The 23,182-nt window shown below is 49.1% G+C and overlaps 1 protein-coding gene across 1 annotated transcript; it reads right to left on the bottom strand.

Moving 5' to 3' along the window:
• Window positions 1-216: 216 nt before the first annotated feature.
• Window positions 217-5,464, bottom strand: APLNR (apelin receptor). The gene is made up of 2 exons (XM_082341225.1): window positions 3,596-5,464; window positions 217-1,667 (listed from the first exon to the last, which is right to left on the bottom strand). The coding sequence occupies exon 1, from the start codon at window positions 4,809-4,811 to the stop codon at window positions 3,660-3,662; it is 1,152 nt and encodes a 383-aa protein (XP_082197351.1). The 5' UTR covers window positions 4,812-5,464; the 3' UTR covers window positions 217-1,667; window positions 3,596-3,659.
• Between the last annotated feature and the right edge of the window lie 17,718 nt (window positions 5,465-23,182).

Genomic DNA, 23,182 nt, shown 5'->3' with positions numbered 1-23,182 from the left:
GCCCACGACGTCCTGTTCCCCATTTGATCCTGTACCCAGCATGCTGCCTGCCACATCGGTAATAAATAAGGACTCACTGAGTAAACAGATGAGTGAGTGAACAAATGAAGAAATGTGTGTGAACAAACAAAATTATGAAGCTCTATAATCTTATAATTTTGGATAACTTACCTCAAATTTCCCTGGAGAGTTGGTGAGGTTCTGTTACAGGATCTGTTTAAAAAAAAAAAAAAAAAAAAAAATCCAATACCTTGTTGTTACAGTTGTAAATTCCTGCAGGTTTTCCCTGGTGCGTTTCAGAAGAGGGAAGACAAACACAGATACCCCGTCCTCCAGCTCCCTCCCTGCCTCCCAGTTTCTTCTTCCCACCTACCTCCTCCCTCTCTCCGTCTCTACTCTTTCCTCATTCTCTATCTCTGTTTCTCTTTTGCTGTCTCTGTCTCTATTTCTGTCTTCTCACTGTCCCTCTGTCTCTCTTTTTCTGTTCTCTCTCTCTGTCTCTCTCTGTCTCTCTCTCTCTCTCTCATGCATTTTCCACCATTTTCCCTCCCAGCTCCCGTTCCCCTTCACTGAGGGCTCGCCACATGTGCCAGGCGTCTTACAGATGAGATCTCACTTTCCATCCCAACCACCTGGCACTGACTCATTTGGACTTTTGGAGAAATTCTGGTTAAGAACGTGGGCTTTGGAGTTGGACAGAGGCAGCTGTCTCCAGGCCTGGTTCTTCCATGTACTCGCTGTGTAACCTTGGTCAAGGTACCTGACCAAACTCTCTGAGCCTCCACTCCCTTATTAGCAAAATGAGGTGAAAATGCCCCTCTCAGAGGGCTGCAATGGTTCAAGGAGAGAATGGTGGTGAAACGTTACTCTCTGTTCTACTATGGCTATTGCTTTGGGGTCATCTGCAAACATCATTAGTACCTGGAGGTCTTTGTGGAAGATGGTGACCACCTGAGGACGGAATGGATGCTCATGTGATAGTGAATAAGTGAACGAATGAATGAGTCAATAGCAGATGATAAATGAATAAAGGGACAAATGAATGCATGAGTGATAGGTCTACCTCCATGGGAAGAAATGTTGGTATTTCTCCCCTAGACCCGTGCTCTGGGCTCCAGCATGTGTGCCCACCGATTCCACGGCTTTTCAGAGCACAAAAGCTTAGCTGTTCCCTGTCCCTTTATTTCCTCTGTCTTCCCTGTTCTCACTCCCATCCTGTCCCTTCTCTGGTGTCTACTTTCTCCATCTTCTCGCCCCCCACCCCCAGCTTCCTCTCCAGTTTCCCACTCGACTCCTTTTAGGTCCCCTTCTCCCCACTGCTCCCCTCAGCCTATTCGCTCCACTTCCCACCATAACATTTGCAAACTAGGGGTCCCTTCCTCATCCCAAGGCACTAGTGTGAGAAAAGGCTTCGGACACAATAGTTACACACACACACAAAAAGATTTATTTGATGAACCGCAGTGACTAACAGGGTCAAAAAATAGCATAGACATTCCAAAGAAGGGGCAAGTGGGGCAGCCGGCAGCCTCCTCCACCATCTGTCCAGGATCACCGATGGGGCCTCAGGGGGCACCCTCTTCCCTTCTGGGAGCTTCCTCCAGCCTTGACTGGATGCCTTGGGGACAGCCCTGGACTGAGAAAGTGAGTCTGTGGAAGATTCTGGCCTGAGATGGGAAGAATAAGCCGAGATAAGTCCCTTCCCTTCTTCCCCTCCCTCTGCTCCCAGAGCTGGCTCCATCCCATCCAAGGTCAAGATGTCCACTGACATCAAGCTGGGCTCTTCCTGCCTCCATGGCTCATGTCTTGTCCTTCACGTCCAGAGTCCTCCAAGAACAAAACCCGGAATACACACACCCTGCCCTCAGTGCACAAAGGCCCCACAAGCATCTTCATCCTCAAAGCCTCTCTGGCGGCTGCCATGCCACCAGTCTTGCCGTGACGGCTCCAGTCCCCGTTCCCAGCCCCCCAAGAAGCCAAGCGGTCTGATTCTGACGGGAGGTGAGAAAAAAACCCACCCGGTGCTTTCCACCACATGGCAAGCAGGTGTCCCCCTTTAGGAAGAGGGCTACTGCCCTGGAAAAATAAAGAGTGATGAAGGAGATGCTTACAAATTCAAAGCAAGGTTGGCAGGCTTGGGAAAGGGGTCAAGGGAAGCTCCCATTTCCCTCATAGAACTAGGGACAGCGGCACAGGGACCCAGGGCACAAGACTTCCCCAAGCTTTGGGCGCCAGCTGCTTTGGGAAGGGATGTCCCTATGGGGAGCCTGGGCACAAACACAGACTTCTCTCTTAAAGCGCGGACCAGCCGTCAGAGCCCCCAAATCCAGTGGGGGTGGACTCATTTTTATTCTAAATTCTTCCCTCAAGGATATTGGGTGGAGAGCAGAGACCTGGAGAGTAGGGGGGGGTGAGTTCATCCAAGTGACAAGTGACACAGGCACACCGCTATTCATGTGATGCTCATCCTTGTTTACACATATGTACACACACAAAGCAAGCGCCCCACCCCCACCAAAGTGACCCTTGGCACCCATTCACACCAGTGCCCAAGAAAAGCATGCTGGAGATGTCGGGATGGGGTGGAGAGACAGGGAGAGAACTGCAGCTCACAGTTCTGGAGGAGGTTGGAGGGATGAGGATTTGGGGAGGGAACCCAAGCAGCAGTTAGACTAAATGCAGACTCCCCCTCTTTCTCCATTTTCCCTTCCCAGCTCCCCATTCATATCATGAAACCAAGGAGCCTGCTGCTTCATCAACCCCATTGCGTTCCAGTCCCCACAGAAAATACAGGATGCAAAAAAGCGTCTAAGGAAATCTGTAGAAAGCATATCTAGTTGGCATCATGGAGGGGCTGCAGGAAGGGAGGCCCCCTTCATGGACGGCTCTACCTCCAGTGCCTGAAATGACAGCAAACCGCTCCGATTTGGAGGGAGGCTCTGGGGCCTCCAGCTGCAGAGACGGGAGCAGTGATTTTGCTGATACCCAGCCCGCCTCCTGCCCGGCCCATTCCCATTCCCCCATTCCCTCCCCGGGGCACTCAGGGAACAGGACAAAGAGCTTGAACAGGGGCAGTGTTTGCAAGCGTCAGGATTCTTAACCCTTAGGAGCCCTTCAGAACAAAGAAGTAAAAATGGAAAGGACGGACTGAACGAGGAAGACGAGCTATAGGAGAGGGGGTGGGAGCCAGGAGGTAAGGATTCTGAGTGAAAACTGCAGAGAGAAAGGGGGAAACAGAGGGAGGAAGAGGGGCGAGAAACCTAAAAGGAAATGAGGTGGGGGAGAGAAAAGCTGGAGATCCAAGAAAAATGCTGGGGGGAAATGAACTTTTACTGAGCCAGGACACACATCATTTTAGTTTCTCCATTTTCTACACGTAGAGAAACTGAGTCTCAGAGAGTTTAAGAGACTGGGGCAAGGTCAGTCTCACAGAGACTGAGTGGCCGAGCCCGGGTCTGCAGGGCTCAATCTCTCTCCACTAAACCACAAACCTCTGAACCAGAGCAAAGGGAAAAGGGGGACAAGACGCAGGCAGGAGGCAGGGAGCGGGGAAAGGAGTCAAGTGCAAGAGAGAAGGTGCCCCCGGCTACCTGACCTTCAGAGAGCAAGGGCAAAGGCTGGGGCCGGGCAGAGGGCACCAGGCGCCCGGAATCCCAACCCTAGTCAACCACGAGGGTCTCTTGGCTGTAAGGGATGGATTTCTCCTGCGTGGGCTCTCCGCCCTTCCCGCTGCCGGGGCCGGGCCCCTGGCTGTGCCCGGAGGAGTAGCTGGCCGACTTCTCCCCGCTGCTGCTGTGGGAGGCTCCCCCACACCTGCTCTGTCCCCAGCAGAGCACGGAGGCGCAGGCCTGGCGGAAGCGCAGGTCGAAGAAGGCGTAGAGGAAGGGGTTGAGGCAGCTGTTGACGTAGCTGATGCAGGTGCAGTAGGGGAAGACGTTCAGCAGGAAGATGTCGAAGTCACAGGGCCAGTGCAGCAGGCTGCCCAACATGTAGAGCGTCTTCACCAGGTGGTAGGGCGTCCAGCACAGGGCGAAGGTCACCACCAGCACCACGATGATGCTCAAGAGCCGCCGCCGCTTCCGCAGGCCCTCGATGCGCTCCTTGCGGAAGTGGCCCGCGATGGTCTGGGCGATGAAGAAATAGCAGGTCAGCATGATGGTGAAGGGCACCACGAAGCCCACGGCGGTGGACGAGACGCCCAGGCCCACCTCCCAGGCCCACTCGGAGCTCGGGGTGGCCACCATGGAGTAGTCCATGTAGCACTGCACCCTGGTGCCGTTCTCCACGTGGAGGATGGCGCCGGTGGAGCGGAACACCATGACCGGCACGGCCAGGAGGGCGGCCAGCGCCCACAGGACGGCCGTGGCCGCGGCCCCGCTGACCCGCAGCCTCAGCCGAGCGTTGGCCACTGGCCTCACGATGGCCAGGTAGCGGTCGAAGCTGAGGCCGGTGAGGCAGAAGACGCTGGCGTACATGTTGACGAAGATGAGATAGCTGCTGAGCTTGCAGGCGAAGGCGCCGAAGGGCCAGTCGTAGTCTCGGTACGTGTAGGTGGCCCACAGCGGCAGGGTCACCACGAAAGTCAGGTCGGCCACCGCCAGGCTGGCGATGAAGATGTCAGCCGAGCGCCTCTTCTCGCGGCTGCTCCGAAACACAGTCCAGAGCACCAGGCCGTTGCCCGTGGTGCCCAGCAGGAAGACCAGCATGTAGATGGCAGGGATGAGGGCCCCCGAGGACTTCCAGTCGGCGTACTCACACTCAGACTGGTTGTCTACCCCGTAGTAGTTGTCGAAATCGCCACCTTCCTCCATGCTGGGGAGCGAAGTCGGGCAGGGGGGTCCCGGGGGTACCAGCTCCGTGGCTGTGTCGCGCCAACTCAGCCAGTGCCCTCAGCTGCTGGCTGGAGCCTCGGAGGGCAGGCGGGAAGGGCTGGAGGTGTCCAGAGCCCTTCCTAGCAGCGGGAGGAGCTGCCTCTGGCTCCTCTGGACCCTGAAGGATGCCTCCCTCCTGCCGGCTTCCCTCCACCCCCTCCTGCCCTGCCCCAGCCTCAGCTCAGACACTTCCTCGCGCCCTCCTGAGTCTCTGTCTCCTCCTTGGCTGTCCCTCCCTCCTCCCACCTCCAGACCAGCCCCTCACTTGTGAGTCTTAGGATCTTGAAGTTACAGCCCACTTTTTTTTTTTTCCTTCTTGTCCCTGGGCAAGTGGACCAAATTGACCCCTGCAGTGCTGGGCAGAATGTTATCTGTGGTTTGCAGCCTACTCTCCTCCTGACCCAGTTTCTCTCCCTCTGGCTTCCTCTGGTGTTTGGAGAACCCCTCCCCAGTCCTCTGCACCCTCCTGTTCTCACCCCCTCCCAGCCCCTCTAAATGGGGCAAATTATGCAGATTGAAACCCAGCCTGAGCTGGAGCCGGGGAGGGTAGGGGGCGAGGAGGGTGTGAGATTTCGCAGGATGGTCTGAGCCTCTGGCATGCCCTCCTGGTAGGCCGGTCTGTCTCCTCCGTCCTCCACCCTCCCCTCCCGCCCTCCCAGCCCCACCCCGAGCAGACTTCACTCTATCCTTCCCCTCACATTCTCCTCCTTTACACCTCGGCTTTGACCCTCTCTCTGTGGGGATGTTTGTGGTCTATAGACCCAGTTATAGAGGGATTTCTCTACGATTCATAAGCTGTTAGCAGAATGCAGTTTTCAGATGGCACAGGAAGTTTTAGAGGGTCAAGGAGAGAGTCACAGAAGAAAGAAACCTCAGACTAAAGTACCTCTAATCAAGCCATTAAATCTATGGGGAAACTGAGGCTGAACAAGGTAAATGTCTTGCCCAAGTTCACAGGATATATTTTGTTTTGTTTTTGTTGTTTGCTTTTCTTCTTCTCCAAGCACCTAACTCAGTGCCTGGCAGCTAGTAGGTGGTCACTAAATGGTTGTTGAGTGAATAAGTAAGTGGATGGATGAATTAGGGAGTGAGTGAAAAGAGGAGTCCATATATAGAAGAACGGGTGTTTGAATTACTATGCAGTGAAAACACGGATACATCTCGGTCCCTGAGTTCTTACTGCCGTACATAGACCAGGCAGGGCATGTGTGGGTCAGGAAGTCATAACTGAAGGAAGAGGCAGAAAAAGGGGTAGCCATTGAGCAGATGCTGTGGGCACAATCCCATAGAAACTGACTTGGCCCTGTCTGTTGGCCTCTCCAGGACCTCTGGGCAGGAAGGAGAGAATGATGCACAAGATAAGATTAAAAATATGCCCCCCCCCCCCCACCGAGAGTGGAGAAGGCCATCTAAAGTTGGGCAAGAGTGAGACGAAGCAAAATCCGGAGATGAGTCTTGGCCACATTCAAAGCAAAAGGCTTACAGAATTAGAATCTGTTATCTCAAGCAAGAGTTAGTCAGAAAATCTTCTCCAGAGGTCTTAAAACAGGGACCCCAAACTCAAATACTCACAAGGGCCAGGCTAAGAATGTATATGGGTAAAACGAGCAGTTTGAGACAATAGGGAGTGGTGGAGACTGGCAAGAGGAGCAAGTATACTCTATCAAGAGGAAGTCTCCTGGGCTCCAATCTCCGCTTGCCACGCAGAAATGTGGAACCTACCATGACCATGCCTTCTGATTTTTCAACATAATTTCAAATTCTAGATTTTATGAGAAGTTTCCAGATTTGTAAATTTGGGGAATTAGTTCCTTTTTTTTTTTTAAATAAGAGGGCAGGACAAGTAAAACATGTCCCCAGGCCCCCAGTTGGTGCTCTTTGAACGGGAGCTTACCCAGAATAGAAGGAGGCAGAAAAACAGGAAGGATAGGCCAGGAGGAAGAAACATAAAATGCAAAGATAGGGAAATGAAAACAAGCACGGCCAAAGCCTCAGAGTGTAATGGGGAGATGCAAGAAAGGAGAGGCAGAGAAAGATAAGGTAGATCCTGAGGATCTCGGATGACCTTTCCCTAAAGGCAACGTGCACATGAGAACATGTTGGTGTTTCTCATGAGGATTAAGTATTGAGCACTTACTACGTGCTAGACATTCTTCTAAACATTTTCTATTTTATACGTCTTCATGATCTCTTTTAATCAGCAGAACCACTTTAGAAAGTAGGTACCCTCATTCATCTCAGTTTACAGGTAAGGAAATTGAGGTACAGGGAGGTGAAGTGACTTGGCCAAGGTCAAATCAGAATTTGAACCAAGGCTGTCTTGAGTCTATGAACTAAACCACTACGTTCCCAAAGAAAAAACTCCAACCCGTTTTAAATTGGGGGATTTGCCATCTGTAGAGATTATAAAAATGTAGGATGGTGCTAGGATACCTGTGGTTTACTTTGAAATAAGCTCTCTTGGGTGAAATTAAAAATAGATTGACTAAAATATGTTCGAGATACTCCCCACTCTTGATTAAACAGAGTATAAGACACTGCCAGGCAATAGTCTGTGCACCTTAGCCTGATCTAGAAACTGCCCTGCGACCAGCTATTCCCAAAGAGGATTTCCAGTTGCCTGATGCCAGGTAGAAAGTTAACAGGACCAGCCTCTGGAATCGTGGCAGTCTGCAACATGGTGGTCCGGGCACCCAATAGGACCCAGAGCTGGGGCTTCCTTGATCTCACAATACACAGGGTAGGAATTGCTTGGGGCCTGCTTGCTCCTGCGCGTTTGTCTAACAGAAGACTGTGCAGGTGGCAGAGTGGCTGTCATTATAACCTGACAGCAGGCTTGGGTGAAAATGATTAACCTTCAGCCATGTTAGACTTCTTCAATGGTTACCTTGACCTATGAAAAGGGACCTAGGTGTCGTGCAGGAATCAGCTCAGGTCAGGTCACAAGAGATGGCCCTTCCAAGATAAAGGCCAAATGGAAGGAGGCTCAAGAGAGAGGAGATATGGGGATATATGTATACATATAGCTGATTCACTTTGTTGTACAGCAGAAACTAACACAACATTGTCAAGCAATTATACTCCAATAAAGATATTAAAAAAGAAAACAAAAGAAAATGCAAAATAAATTTTTTAAATGACCAAAAAAAAAAAATTCAAGACCTCCAGTGAATCCAGAGCTTCTGTGGTTTTCTCAGAAAGATGTGGGCACTTGTGCCCTTTGCAGTTAGGGACACAGAAGGAGGTGAGCAAGTGAGCCCAGAGTGTCCCCCAAATCGGCCAGCTATTCCTGGCTCCTCCCACTTGAATTCCGAGCCGAACAGGAGCCCAGAGACCCTGTTGGGAGAGGAGACGGATCCATCTCTTTAATCCTCTGGCCTCCAGGCTCTCTGACTCAGAGAAGCACTTAATCTCACCAGAAGAACCAGACTCACTGAGATGGGAGGGAATAGGGAGCCAAGGCTGGGAGGGGGCCATTGATTGGGGCCAGAGAGGGTGGAGTGCTGATAAGGTCTGGCCCCCAGCCGAGAAGCAGCTGGAACCAGATGGTCTGAATGCCCCTTGCGATGGCAGCCTGAACGGAGCAGGATCTGCCAGCCCTCCTCCTCACCCCGCCTGACACCCAAGGCGCCCGGTCACCCAAAACAGAAGATGAAAGTCTAATCAATGGGACCAGTAGCTGAAGGCTGACCTTACGTGCCCCCAGGGCTCAGAAGTTAGCCCTCTCCAGACAGAGAGTACCTGGGCAGAACCTGCTTTTCATTTCGGTCCCCCCTGACCTTGGCACTGGTATATATCTGCGGAGTTAGAACCAAAGGAATGCGCTCAGGAAAAGGATAGAAAAGGTTGGGTCTTCACCGCAGGGCTGCTCTACTACACTAACAAGGGCACCTTTTTGCTGAACTGAGCCAGAATAATCTACCCTGAGCCATCTGGCAAAGCAGCAGCAAGGCCAGACCCTTGGCCAGTGTCCTCACACGCCCCACCGGGGTTGGCCGGCCCTGGAGAGGCCGAGCGGGTTTCCCGGGGGACTTGCCCCTCTCCTGGGTGATTTCTTTGGGATACCGTGCCGAGCCTGGCAGACCAGCGCCGCAGACCTGCTGTGGGCCCTTTGAGGAGCGCCCAGACTGCTGGGGGGTTCAGTGACTCCACAGCCCTCGCCCACCCCACCTCCAGGGTTGTCCCTGGCCTAGAAGGCAGAGAGTGGCTTGGCCCTGCGCCCGGGCCGGGTGTGACCGCGCACACTTGCGGCTCGGGCGGAGCTGCCGGTGAGCAGGCAGGACCTGTGTGCGCCCGGGGTGCGCCTGTGCGCTGGGCGCGGCACTCGGGCACGTAGCGTGTGGTGGGGTCAGGGACCTGCCTCAGCAGCCTCCTTGAGGACAGGAAAGGCGGTTAATTGACTCTCTCTAAGGGCTTGGGATGAGGGGAAAGGCTGAACCTCGCCCAGGCCTGGCCCCAAGCCTGGGTGCAGGACATCAAAGCGGAGGCTTGCCTTTCTCTGCCCCTTGCTGACTTCTCACCTCCTCCCCCAGCTGCCTGCTGCAGCCCCCTCACTTCACAGGTCTGCTTTGAACTCAGCTTCGGAGCTCAGAGCTCACCCCGGGCACCAGGGCCCTGTTCTCCCCTTCCCGAGGGGCAGCAGCTGTGTCCCTCACAGCTGGTGGTGTCATCTGAGGAGGCGGGGAGGGCAGGCGAGGGAAGCAGGCGGGGTGCCCGGCCCACTCCCTTTCCTCCAGCCACACTCCCTTCCCCATCCCAGCTTATCTGACCAAAAGCAAATGGCCAGCTGCCTTCTGACCATTAAAGCAGAGCCCCCTCGGCAGCCCCTTCTCCCCTGGCCATTTGGTGCTCCTTCAAACTCCCAGGCCAGTCTCCGGAACTCCCGGATCTCCTGAGCTCTGGGGACGGCAAATGCAGGAAAACCCACAGGCCTCGGAGCCAGGAAATATGAGTCCCAATTTCATCTTGATCACGAATTCATTCACTCAGCAAATACTTATTGAGCAGCTACTATAGTGTGAACAATGCAGACCGTGTCCCCGATCTCCCGCGCGTACATCCTAGAGGCGGGAACGAGACAAAACAGACGCGCAGTAAGGAAATGCAATGAAATCTATGCATAATGACAGAGAAAATACACGGAAAGGGGATGATTTTTGACAGGATAGACCACGGGAGTGCAGGGCTCGGGAGTCTCTGACATTCTAGCTGAAACCTGAATGACTAGCTTGCTGTGTGACCCTAGACAAGGCTCTTGCCCTCCCTGAGCCTCAGTTTCCCTGTTGGTACATGAGGACATTGAACCAGCCAGAGCTAGCTTTCTGTGACTCTGGAAATTGTGGCAGTGGCTCCCAGAGGTGGTTGAAGAAGTGGATTTCCTGCTAAAAAGGTCAAAAGAGCGAGGCACACTGACTCGGTGGAAGTCAGTGATGGGCAGAGTCAGATCAGAATCTGTTCTCCCCGTCATGGCACCAAAACCCATCTAATGTTTTTTTTGTTAGAGTGAGTAAGAGGCATCTGGAAACCTTTCCTTATCTCCTCACCCACCCCTCTCACGCCTTCACCCACCATTACCCACACCCCCCCACACACGTAGCATGGCACCCTGTACATAGTGGGCATCTAATAAATACACAGGGACCATTTGGCTGCAGCCAGAAGGACCAGCATTTCTATAACTTCAGAAGCCCTATAAAGTCAGGGCTTTCTTTAAGACCACCTGGATGGAGGGCTAGTTTCCCATGACTTAGAATAGGACAGACTCCCTAAATTGCATTGAGGCCATTGATTCCCAAGCTGAGGTGATGGGCCTGAAGAGGAGAGTAATGGGGGAGAGGAAGTAGCACAGGGCCAGCATCAGCATTTCATAAAACCTTTTGGAAATGACACCCTCCCCGCCTCCCCCTTAAGGAGATAACCCTCTCTACATGTCAAGCTTGGATTTTCACACCTCGAAGTGGTAACTCTGGTGACTACTTGCTGCTCAGGATGCTTTGATGAACAAAAGCTAGAAAGATGAATTCATCATTATTTAATAAACTGAGTGGGCTAGATAAACAGAATCCTCCAAAATGATAACTCATTTGTGGGGGGAGGACAGGAAAGCAGGCAAAGTGGCCTTTGCCAGTGAAAAGCTTGCAGTCACTAATCTGTCCCATATACTTGACTTTGCCGATGAGGAAAGTGAGGCCCGTGGAGGGAAAGGGAATTCCTCCAGGTGTCCCCACGGGATCAAGCCCACTGTCCCCTGTGCCACTCTGTCTTCCCCTCGCATCCCTAAAGGTTGCATCCAGAGGAAGGCTTCTTCCTTGGAGGCTGAGAAGAGGGCTGGCAGGAGGCAGCAGGGCAGGAAACAGCGCAGAGGCCGGAAAGAGGTCAGGAAGAGGCGGACAGGACCCGACCCCCGCTCGCACCCGGCCCTATCAGCCTTCGGGAGAGCAACAGGGTGTTTCCAAAAATATTTACAGTGAGTCTAAATTAATGAAGTACTGTATCAGTGCTGACAATGGGAGGATGTGGGGCGGAGCCCTCCAGGGGAGAAGACCAACGCAATCAGCCCAGAGGCTGCACAGGGGTGACTGAGCCTTCAGGAAGGCCGGCCTGGCACCAAGAGCCGAGGAAGTCAAGCCCTTCACCCTGGGGCCAGAGCAGGAGACAGCGTTGCCCATCCAGGCTGCCTGGAGTCCACGCTTCCCAGGGACAGGGAGACATCCCAGATTCTCAGAATTGCAAAGAGCATCATTAGCCTGCCACCCTGCCCCAATCCAGCACAGAAATCTCCTTGACAGCACCCCGGTCCGAGGACCATCATTCAGGGGCCTCTTGAATACCTCTATTAACCAGACACCCACTCCTGCCGCTGGCAGCCCATTCCCTGTCCAATCTGGGGCATCATTGCTCATTCAACAGTGTTACCTTCAATAGAGCAGAGTGGTTCAGAGCATAGCACAGCCGCTCACCAGTCACATTGCCATGGGTGAGCAGCCCAATCATTTCAAGCCTTGGTTTTCCCATCTGTACAATGGGAGTCACTATAGTATCTACCTTATGGGGTGGATATGAGGTTCAACAAGAGAGTAAAGGTAAAATACCCAACTTGGAGGGAATGCCACGGAGGCAGAAAGACATGAGCAAAAGTGCAGAGATGCGAAAGAAAGAGCTTCACATGTCATGGGGCTAAAGTTAAATAAGGCTGGGAAAGCCAACCACCATTTTGTCACCATTAAAGTGTCACCAAAGAGCTGGACCTGCACTGTCCAGTACATTACCCACTCACCACAGTAGCTGTCAAGCACTTGAAAGGTGACCAGGGCGAATGGGGATGAGCTACAGGTATAAAATATACGATGGGTTTCAGCGTACAAAGAAAAGAATATAAGAGATCGCATTAGTAAGTTTTTATATTGATTACATATCAAATGATAATATTTTGGATATATTGAGGTAAATAAAATATATTATTAAAAGGAATTTTACTTGTTTCCTTTTTTAATGTGACTACTGAAAAAATTTAAAGTACACGTGTATGTTGTGCAGAACTTTTTGCGAATATCTCTGATTTTCTTCAGAGGAAAATTCTTTTGCATGATATCACCATGTTAAGAGAAAGAACATTTGTAAGTTGTGTAATGTGCCTCCGGGAACCTGGATCAGTTTACACTCCTAACAATAGTATGTGAGAGTGCTTGCTCCACTGCACCCATGCTAACAGAGGATATGACCATTAATTTGCCAATTTAATAGCAAGCAATCTCATCTCATTATTAATTTTTTGTCTATTTGATTAATGATGCTTTGATTAAGGTTGAACTTCCGTGCACATGTTCATTAGCATCCATATTTCTTTTGTGATTAGCTTGTTCATGTCCTTTGTCCACTTTTATTTTAGAATGTTTACATTTTACATGGTGACATATGAAAGCATCTATATGTAAAGGATAAAAACTCTTGTCATGTGTATTTCAAATATTCTTCCCAATTTAAAAAAAAATAGGTTTTTTTCAATTATAAGAGCAATAATGTTCATGATGCAAAGTTCAGAAACTATGAAAAGTAGAGAGACATAAATAAAAGTCATAATAATAAAAAAAACAACTATGCTTCAATTAAAAAAAAAGAAAAAAGAAAAAGTACACGTGTAGTTCCCAATATGTTCCTATGGGGCAGCGCTGAGCTAAAGGAGCAGATCTAAGCTTTAAGACGTTCACTCTGGAGCCATCTTGGAATGGGCAGGCTCATTAGGAAACAGTTGTCTAAACCAAAGACCTGTACTAAGAGGAGATCTCAGATTTTTTTGGTCCCAAGGTAGAATCGGGAGGGATGTGATTTCTCTTCTCCTTACACGAGAGCTCCACGTAAATACAGTAATAAATAAATATAGTATACAAATAAAGTAAAAAGTAAAGCTTATCACGTCCTGATAGGTAAACTTTATCAGGCACTGCAAACACATATTTAAATGCTTTTCCCAATGTAATTTCACAAAAATTTTTAAAATTCATAAAAATTTTATAAGGTATTAGAAAAAAAACTTATGGTTACCAAAGGGGAAAGGTGGGGGTGAGGGATGAATTAGGAGGTCGGGATTAATACATACACACTACTGTATGTAAAATAGATAATCAACAAGGACCTACTGTATAGCAAGGAACTCTATTCAATACTCTGTGGTGACTTATATGGGAGAAGAATCTGAAAAAGAATAGATATATGCATATGTATAACAGATTCACTTTGCTGTATACCTGAAACTAATAGAACATTATAAATCAACTATACTCCAATATAAAATTAAAATGTTTTAAATAAAATAAAATATATAGTTCTAGTAATTAGATTAGACTAATTAGACTCTGATTAGAATAAATCAGAGTCATGAAACAAAAATATTACCGGTGGGAGAAATAAAAGGAGCTTAAAAAGTAAAAAAATAAAATTTGTAAGATAATTTACATTATGATTCCCATTTTACAGATTAGTAAACCAAGGTTCAGAGAGTCACATCACTAGCTGAGGAGCAAGCAGCTTCTGTGTAACAGAGGGAGGATTTGCACTCTTAGCTTAGACTCCAGAAGCCTGAATGCTCTATAGCCAGGATATACTCTCTCGATGCAGGACTCTTGCTTCTGCACCCAAATAGTGTCTGCTAGTGCTTCACTGAAGGGGGATGCCAGAGGAATCTCCTACACGGGGCCAGCTTTCTCCTGCGCTGCAGCGTTAGCTCAATTGCAAGCAGCCTGTCTGCACCGTGAGGTTGAATTAAAAAAAAAAATTCACCTAGGGCTGTCATCCAGGGCTCACAAGAATTCACAGGACTATAATAACAAAAGGATCATTTGCAAGACCAACATGCTTTGCGATGATTTAAAAAGTAAACTCTGAAGGCAAAAAGCCTGGTTTCAACTCCTGGCTCTGCTACTGTACCTCTCCAAGCCTTGATTTCATGAACTATAAAAGGCAGGGAATAACAGACAGCAGTGGTCAGAATTCTGAGATACAAGATAAAAAGACTTAGGTCTGTGCCTGGCACAGAGCAATTGCTCAGTAAACATTGCCTTTACAGTTATCTCACTTAATCCTCACAATAACCTTATGGGATAGGGAGGGTCCTTTATGATCAATAGGAATGATAACATTCCCAGTTTGCAGATGCAGAAATTGAGGCACACACTGAGCTCTCAAGAGGACTTGGCGGCCATGGGTCAGAGGTGAGAGCCCAGAGGCATCACAGGCAAATGTAAAGAAAACTTCATTTCAGGGCCTAAGGCTACAGTTTCACTTGGTGATGGTCCAAATTGTGTTCTGGTGACTCAGGAAGAAAAAGAAAAGAGAAAGAGAAAGAAATTGAGGCACAAAGAAATTTGTCCACTTTCCTAAATTTCCAAGTATAGGAAGTAGGATTCAAACCTTGGATGGCTGTTTCCAGGGTCTGCAGTCTTTTGGGGGGAGGAAAGCGGTGGTTGCAGTCTTAATCACCATGGTATACAGTTTGTGAAGTCATATTTTTTGAACAATTTGTGAAGTCATATTTTTTTTCTTGCTCTTTTTAAATGACATTTCCTTAGTTTCTTGAGCTAGGAAAACTGCCTGATCTACCTGCCCAACGCTTGGATAGCATCCAGTGGGATAGTCAACCACTTGCTGCGAGCACAGAGGGGTAGCTGTCTCTGGATGCTACAGGGATCGGCTGATGAGTCACCCATCAGCTCCAGGGCTCCAGTGGTACCACAGGTATCCAATGGCAACTACCTTAGCCAAGAAGGCACGAGGCAGGTGCTACAGCATCTCCCACCTTTGTGACAACTGAGGCCCAGAAGTGGTTGGGGAGATGGAAATAAGCACCAGATACGGGTGTCCCTGCCAGACAGGAGCGCAGAGCGGCCTCCTGAGGTATATCCTGGGCCCGGCTGGTAGCTGCAATGCTTCTGACTGCTGAGCGATGCTGACCTCTGGTGGTCATGAGCTACTCAGCCTTGACCTTCCTCTGAGCCCGATTCCCAGCACCGGCTTTCCGGCCTTGCCTTGGGTTCAGAGACCCCACAAGCTGAGCCCCTGGGTTGGGGAGGCTCAGGTAAGCCAGACCTCTCCTTCCTCTAGGCTCCTATGGCATCTGGAATTGCCAACCCCAGAATCTTCCAGTTCTGGGGCTGTGCTAGGAATCCTTAGCAAAGAGGACTTACAGTCAAATCGGCTGAAGATTCTGAGGCTGAGCAAGTCTTAGAAACCAGCTCCGGCCCCCAGTATCCTGGAGAATCAAGCACTAGGCCCCTACACCCAGCTCAGTGTTTTAAGCTATGTATTCTCTCCTGAAATGTGATTACATTGCACTGCAATTATCCAATATCATATTATGACACTGATAGAGGAAAAGAAATGTTCTTGTCATTTTCTCTTTGGATGGTGCAGGAGTAAAACCCAGAGACATTGAATCATCCTCAATATTATTCATGACTCTCCATCAAGCATGTCACTCTGTAAAGATACACATGAAAGGGGAAAATGTAACTCTATCTTATTAAAGAAAATTATGGACTAGAAAGAGACTAAGGAAACTTTGTTAGAATAAATAAACTGACAATTGATTAGAAAAAGGTTGACAGTCAAATCCCTGGAGGCAAGACTCGCATTGCTGAGCACCTCGCGCCACCTTGTGGTTGCTTGTAGGATAGCAATCCCAGCCTCCACTCTGCCTGCTTCATCCACTTAAGACATACTGAGAATTTCTTATCAGAACCGTTTATCTCCATCAAATTTGTACTGAAACCTCTCCTATCACACCCATTTATTGTAGCATGAAAAAAAAGTGGAAATACAATTGAATGGGCCCAAACAAGAAGTGAGAATCTAGAAATATTCTTCATTCAACCCCTCTTAGCTATTCCAGTCTTAGCCACATAGAAATTTAACTAATCACATCTCTTAAAATATGCGCATGGCTTTTTTCCTCTTTCTCTCTCTGGAAATACATTTCCCTATTTCTCAGGCACCAGCCACTCAGATAAGAAGTGATCTTCAGCACAGACAGGTGTAGGGACAGAGACAGTAAGTGACTGAGCCAGGCTGGAGCTCCAGGAGCCTGTGACTCACTTAACGAAGGTTTACTGCATTTCTCCTCTGTATGCGCTAAGCTCACCGGTGAGTCAGAACACTGCGTAGGCCTCTACCTTCAAAAGACTGAGAGCCTTGTCGGGGAGACAAACATCTACTAATGACGTAAAAAAGCAAAGCTGCAACTGTGGAAAGTCTTACAAGGAGAGTTCCTTTCCCACAGCCAGAGTTTTAGAGTCTGGCTCTTAGAGGCTTTAAGTACTGAAAAGATTATGACCTCTTCCATAATCAATTTAGAATAAAAACAAGCAGAATCAAAAGATAAGTGTAGGGGAATTCCCTGGTGGTCCAGTGGTTAGGACTCCACATTTTCACTGCCGAGGGCACAGGTTCAATCCCTGTTGGGGAACTAAGATCCTGCAAACCCGTGGCACAGCCAAAAAAAAAATGTAAGTGTAGTGAAATTTCAAAAAGTCTTGTCTTTCCCATGATGACTTCTTTGAAATTAGCATCTTACGAAAAATTAAGAGTGACTGTGTTTCACTAATGCCTGCAATACAAAATACATACTTAGTCTGCTTCTTGAGGAATCCAGGACTGGATACATATATAATAGGAGTTTGTCCCAGTTAGGAAAATCAAGAAAGACTTTCCTGAGAAAAGGTAACTGCTCTGAGCGCTTCAAGATGAGAAGGCGGGTAGGAGAAAAGGATGGCAAGCACTGGGCAGAGCATGTGCAAAGGTCCTGTGGCAGCCTGGAGCTTCAGAAAGCAGAGGCCAAAAGTAGGCAGGTGAGGCTGGAACAGAGGACAATGAGGGGCCAGGCCACACTGGCTTTGTGGGCCACCTTGAGGTGTTTTGTCTTTATCCTCCAAGCAATGGAAAGCTGTGAAGGGTTTACATTAGCAGGGCGTGGTGACAAGATCCAGTTGATGTTACAGAAAAGCCACTCAGGCTGTATGTGGGAAATGGATATGAAGGAGGACAAGAGTTCAATTAGGAGACGTTTGTCTCCACGGAAGATGATAGAGGCTCTGATTAAGAGCGTGGTGGTCCAAATGGAGAGAAGCGAATAGATTACGGAGATATTGGGGATCAGATGCAGGTCTAAGGACAAGGGAGCTGTCCGGGTGCCTCTTAGGTTTCTCACTTGCTGGAACTAAATGAATAGGGGTGTCATTCATGGAAACAGGGTGTGGCAGAAAGTGGTAAGAGAACCCCAGTGTCTATTTTCTCCTTCCTTTAGTGATTGCGTCGAGTCCTCGGATGGGCCAGTTCAGATCTCCTCGGGCTCCTCTCCCTTTTGCTCCAGCTCTACCAAGGGCTCCAGTGGACCCGCAGGCACAGCCGGATAGAGGGCTCCTCACCACTGGCCCGACCACGCCTCCTCGCCTCCCACGCTGGGGCTTCCTGTTGATACGGCTGGTGCCCATGTCCTTGCAGGCAGTCAGAAAAACAAAAGGGTTAGCATCCCAGGGGACCAAATTTGACCACTGGGAGAGAGAAGCCAGTGGAAAAATTCTTCCTGCATTCTCTCCCAGAGGGTTGGTCCTCAGGGGAAGTTTACATAACTTGGAGTAGTTGTCCTACAGATGGGCCAATTCACAATATGCATCCTCCCTCCTGCCTCACTCCTGCCTTACTCCTATTCCCTGGGACTTTATTCCGTAATAAAATAAGAGCACATAGGTCCCCTGCCTCACACCCTTCTGCTGGGAGAACCCAGTCTAGGCAGTAGTATAACCCCCCGTATTTTAACTGGGGACACAGCTGCACTAGCCACGGGGTGCCCAGCCTTCCCACTACAGCTCACTCCCTATCTGCAGCTTCATGATGAGTCCACAGGATGTGAGTAGAAGTGACGTGTTTTTCTGGGTCAGATCTTTTAAAAAGGAAATTGCTTACTCTTCACTTTCTTTCTTTCCCCCGCTTCCCTTGGGCTGGAACATGGGCATCAGGCAGGTGAACCAGCTTTGACCGTGTGGCTGAAGACAACATCTGCAGAAGGGGCAGAGCAACTGGACACTGCGTGGAGGGGAGCTGGACCACCCATCTGCCTCTCTGTCTCACATCTTAGCCTGTCCCATGGCCCACATATAGGGAATAGTGGAACAAGAACGGGTTTGGGCGAAACCCATGAGTCCAGCTTTAGACATTCTGTATTTGAGTAGCCTTCGAGAAATCCAAGTGAAATGGCAATCGATCAGTTGGACATGGGTCTGGAATGGAGAGGGAAGGTCTGTACTGCAAATATAAGTTTGTAAATCATCTCCCTCTCATGGGTGGCTGGTAATTAAAGCTAAATGTGTCCAAGGTGTAGTGAGAAGAGAAGGGAACCTGTGGTAGGCAGCTTCCAAGATGGCCCCAGTATAATCTCCACCTCCTGGTATTTATACCCTGGGCAACACCTCTTGAATGTGAGCTGTACCTACTGACTTGCTTCTAAAATCCAGAGTACGGTAAATGTGATCGGATGTCATATCCAAGATTACAAAAACTGGCTTCCATCTTGGGTGCCCTTCCTCTCAATCACTTGCTCTGAGGGACGTCCACCATGGTGCAAGCTGCCCTATGGATAGACGCAGGTGGCAAGGACCCAAGGAGGCCACTGACCAACAGCCAGTGAGCGACTGAAGCCCTCAGTCCAACATCCTGTGAGGAAAGAATCCTTCCAATAACCACATGGCGGAGATTGAAAGCAGATTCTACAGTCTTGGTCGAGCTTTCAGGTGATGATTCAGCCCCAACCAACATCTTAACTGCAGCTTTATGAGACTCTAACCCAGAGACACCTAGCTATGTGAGAGCCAGATTCCTGACCCAGAGAAACAGATAATAAAGGCTTGTTGTTCTAAGCTGCTAAGTTTGAGGCTCATTTGTTTCTCAGCAATGGATAACTAAGGTGGGGCCCATGCCAGAGCCTTGAGGATCCCTCTCCTTTAGTGGCTGGCAGAGGGGAACAAGCCTGCAAAGTAGGCACAAGAGGCAGTCCAGGTGGGTGTCCAGTCGCAGCGTCCAGGAGCAGAGGACAATTCAAGGAGGAGGGAACAGCCAACAACGGTGAGATGCAGCTGACAGATCAAATAAGAGGAGAGAGGAATACTTGAAGGACACTGAGATGTGGAAATCACTGCTGACCTTAGAATATAAGCTGCTCTTTCAGGACACATGGGCCTGGAAAACCTGTTTAAGGTCACTGAGGAGAAAGTTGGAAAGGAGGAAATACAGAACTTTCACTGGAACTTTGACAGTGAAAGCAAAAAGAAATAGAGCAGCAGTTGGAGAAGGATAGAATTTTTTTTCTTTAGTGGCAAAGACTTGAGCTTGTTTAAAACCAGTGGGGACTTCCATGATGGCAGGATGAGGAATTCCACTTGCTCCCCAGGAAACAAGTATAACTAATGAAAATTATTAAACCCAACCATTTAAAGTCTCTGGAAATTGTCCTAAGGGAGGACAGCAAATGAAGATACAATTATGCAAGATCTAAATCTCAGTAAGAACAGCAAGAGTCTGTGAAACTTGAACCATAACACGTTCCTTCCATCCACATCTCAACAAGACAATGAAAGCTGTAATCTGAGCAGGTGTGGTTGAGCAAATGTACCTTCCTATCCCCTAAGTTTCCAGTAAAGGGGTAAAGTATTTCACTGGGAAAGGCAAACCACTGTCATTTCTCATTCCCCCAAACTCCAAGTTGCAGGGGCTAAACTCCTGGCAAAGGTGCCCAAAATATCAGGGGCTCACTTCCTCCACCTGGTCCACACTTATAGATCAGAGGCTCAATCCCAGGCACTGCAGGCCAAGAATATGGGGGTCCTGATTGCCCCCATCCAAGTTCATGTCAAGAGAGGCAAGCTGAGAAGACTTGAGGCCACCCTCTTCATTCAGCGCCCTGCTCATAAATCAGGGGTGTCACTCTGAAAGAGTGGACCGCCATCCCTGCCCCCAGCTCTGGAGAAACGGTTCAGAGATTTCACCCAGGAGGAAAGGCAGTTAGTAAGAAGGGAGAGCTCCATAAAGACAGACAGGACTGACATATATATCAATGGATTAGAGTACAGCCTCCACAGATAAACCCTCACATTAATGGTGAATTGATTTTTGGCAAGCATGACAAGACAATTCAATGGGGAAAGAAAAATCGTTTCAGCAAATGGTGCTAAGACAACTGGATATCTACATGTGAAAGAATGATGTTGAATCCCTATCTTATGCCATATAGAAAAATTAACTCACAATGGACCAACACCTGAATCTAAGAGCTAAAACTATAACACTGTTCATAGAGAACATAGGTGTAGATCTCATGACCTTGGATTAGGCAACAGTTTCTTAATATGACACCAAAAGCACAAGCTGTAACAGCAACAAAAAAAATGGATAAATTGAACTCCATGAAAATTAAAAACTTCCATGCTGCAAAAAAACACCATCAGGAAAGTGAAAAGACAGCCCATAGAGGAGGAGCTTCAAGATGGTGAAAGAGTAAGATGTGGAGATCACCTTCCTCCCCACAAATACATCAGAAATACATCTACATGTGGAACAACTCCTACAGAACACCTACTGGACGCTGGCAGAAGACCTCAGACCTCCCAAAAGGTAAGAAACTCCCCACGTACCTGGGTAAGGCCAAAGAAAAAAGAAAACACAGAGACAAAAGAATAGGGACAGGACCTGCACCTCTGGGAGGGAGCTGTGAAGGAGGAAATGTCTCCACACACTAGGAAGGCCCTTCTCGGGCGGAGACTACAAAGGGCGGAGGGGGGAAGCTTTGGAGCCACGGAGGAGAGCGCAGCCACAGGGGTGCGGAGGGCAAAGCGGAGAGATTCCTGCACAGAGGCTCGGCGCCGAGCAGCACTCACCAGCCCGAGAGGCTTGTCTGCTCACCCGCTGGGGCGGGCGGGGGCTGGGAGCTGAGGCTCAGGCTTCGGAGGTCAGATCACAGGGAGAGGACTGGGGTTAGCTGCGTGAACACAGCCTGAAGGGGTTAGTGCGCCCACAGCTAGCCGAGAGGGCGTTCGGGAAGAAGTCTGGAGCTGCCGAAGAGGCAAGAGACCATTGTTTTGGGGTGCACCAGGAAAGGGGATTCAGAGCACCACCTAAACGAGCTCCAGAGACAGGCACGGGCCACGGCTATCAGCGCGGACCCCAGAGACGGGCATGAGACGCTAAGACTGCTGCTGCCGCCACCAAGAAGCCTGTGTGCGAGCACAGGTCACTCTCCACACCGCCCCTCCCGGGAGCCTGTGCAGCCCGCCACTGCCAGGGTCCCGTGATCCAGGGACAACTTCCCCGGGAGAACACACAGCACCCCTCAGGCTGCTGCAACGTCACGCTGGCCTCTGCCGCCGCAGGCTCGCCACGCACTCCGTATCCCTCCCTCACCCCGGCCTGAGTGAGCCAGAGCCCCCTAATCAGCTGCTCCTTTAACCCCGTACTGTCTGAGAAAAGAACAGATGCCCTCAGGCGACCTACATGCAGAGGCGGGGCCAAATCCAAAGCTGAACCCCCGGAGCTGTGCGAACAAAGAAGAGAAAGGGAAATCTCTCCCAACATCCTCAGGAGCAGCGGATTAAATCTCCACAATCAACTTGATGTACCCTGCATCTGTGGAATACCTGAATAGACAACGAATCATCCCAAAATTGAGGTGGTGGACTTTGCAAGCAACTGTAGACTTGGGGTTTGCTGTATGCGACTGACTTGTTTCTGATTTTTATGTTTATCTTAGTATAGTTTTTAGCACTTGATATCATTGGTGGATTTGTTTATTGGTTTGGTTGCTCTCTTCTTTTGTTTTATTACTTTTTTAAATTTTTTAATTTTAATAATTTTTTTAATTTTAATTATTTTATTTTATTTTTCTTTCTTTTTTTCTCCCTCTTCTTCTGAGCTCTGTATGGCTGACAGGGTCTTGGTGCTCTGGCCGGGTGTCAGGCCTGAGCCTCTGAGGTGGGAGAGCCAACTTCAGGACATTGGACCACCAGAGACCTCCCAGCCCCACGTAATATCAATCGGCAAGAGCTCACCCAGAGATCTCCGTCTCAATGCTAAGACCCAGCTCCACTAAATGGCCAGCAAGCTCCATTGCTGGACACCCCATGCCAAAAAAATAGCAAGACAGGAACACAACCCCACCCATTAGCAGAGAGGCTGCCTAAAATCATACAAGTTCACAGACACCCCAAAACACACCACCAGACGTGGTCCTGCCCACCAGAAAGACAAGATCCAGCCCCACCCACCAGAACACAAGCACCACTCCCCTCTACCAAGAAGCCTACACAAGCCCCTGAACCAACATTACCCACTGGAGGCAGACACCAAAAACAATGGGAAGTACGAACCTGTAGCCTGTGAAAAAGAGACCCCAAACACAGGAAGTTAAACAAAATGAGAAGACAGAGAAATACACAGCAGATGAAGGAGCAAGGTAAAAACCCACCAGACCAAATAAATGAAGAGGAAATAGGCAGCCTACCTGAAAAAGAATCAGAGTAATGATAGTAAAGATGATCCAAGATCTTGAAATAGAATGGAGAAAATACAAGAAACGTTTAACAAGGACCTAGGAGAACCAAAGAGCAAACAAACAATGAACACCACAATAAATGACATTAAAACTTCTCTACAAGGAATCAATACCAGAATAAATGAGGCAGAAGAACAGATAAGTAACCTGGAAGATAAAATAGTGGAAATAACTGCCACAGAGATGAATAAAGAAAAAAGAAAGAAAAGAATTGAGAACAGTCTCA

Source organism: Balaenoptera borealis (genome assembly GCF_965194805.1).
Source record: "Balaenoptera borealis genome assembly, chromosome: 11".
NCBI classification, from domain to species: domain Eukaryota; kingdom Metazoa; phylum Chordata; class Mammalia; order Artiodactyla; family Balaenopteridae; genus Balaenoptera; species Balaenoptera borealis.
The sequence above is the reverse complement of the archived record's forward strand: the minus strand, read 5'-3'. Positions and strand labels throughout refer to the sequence as shown.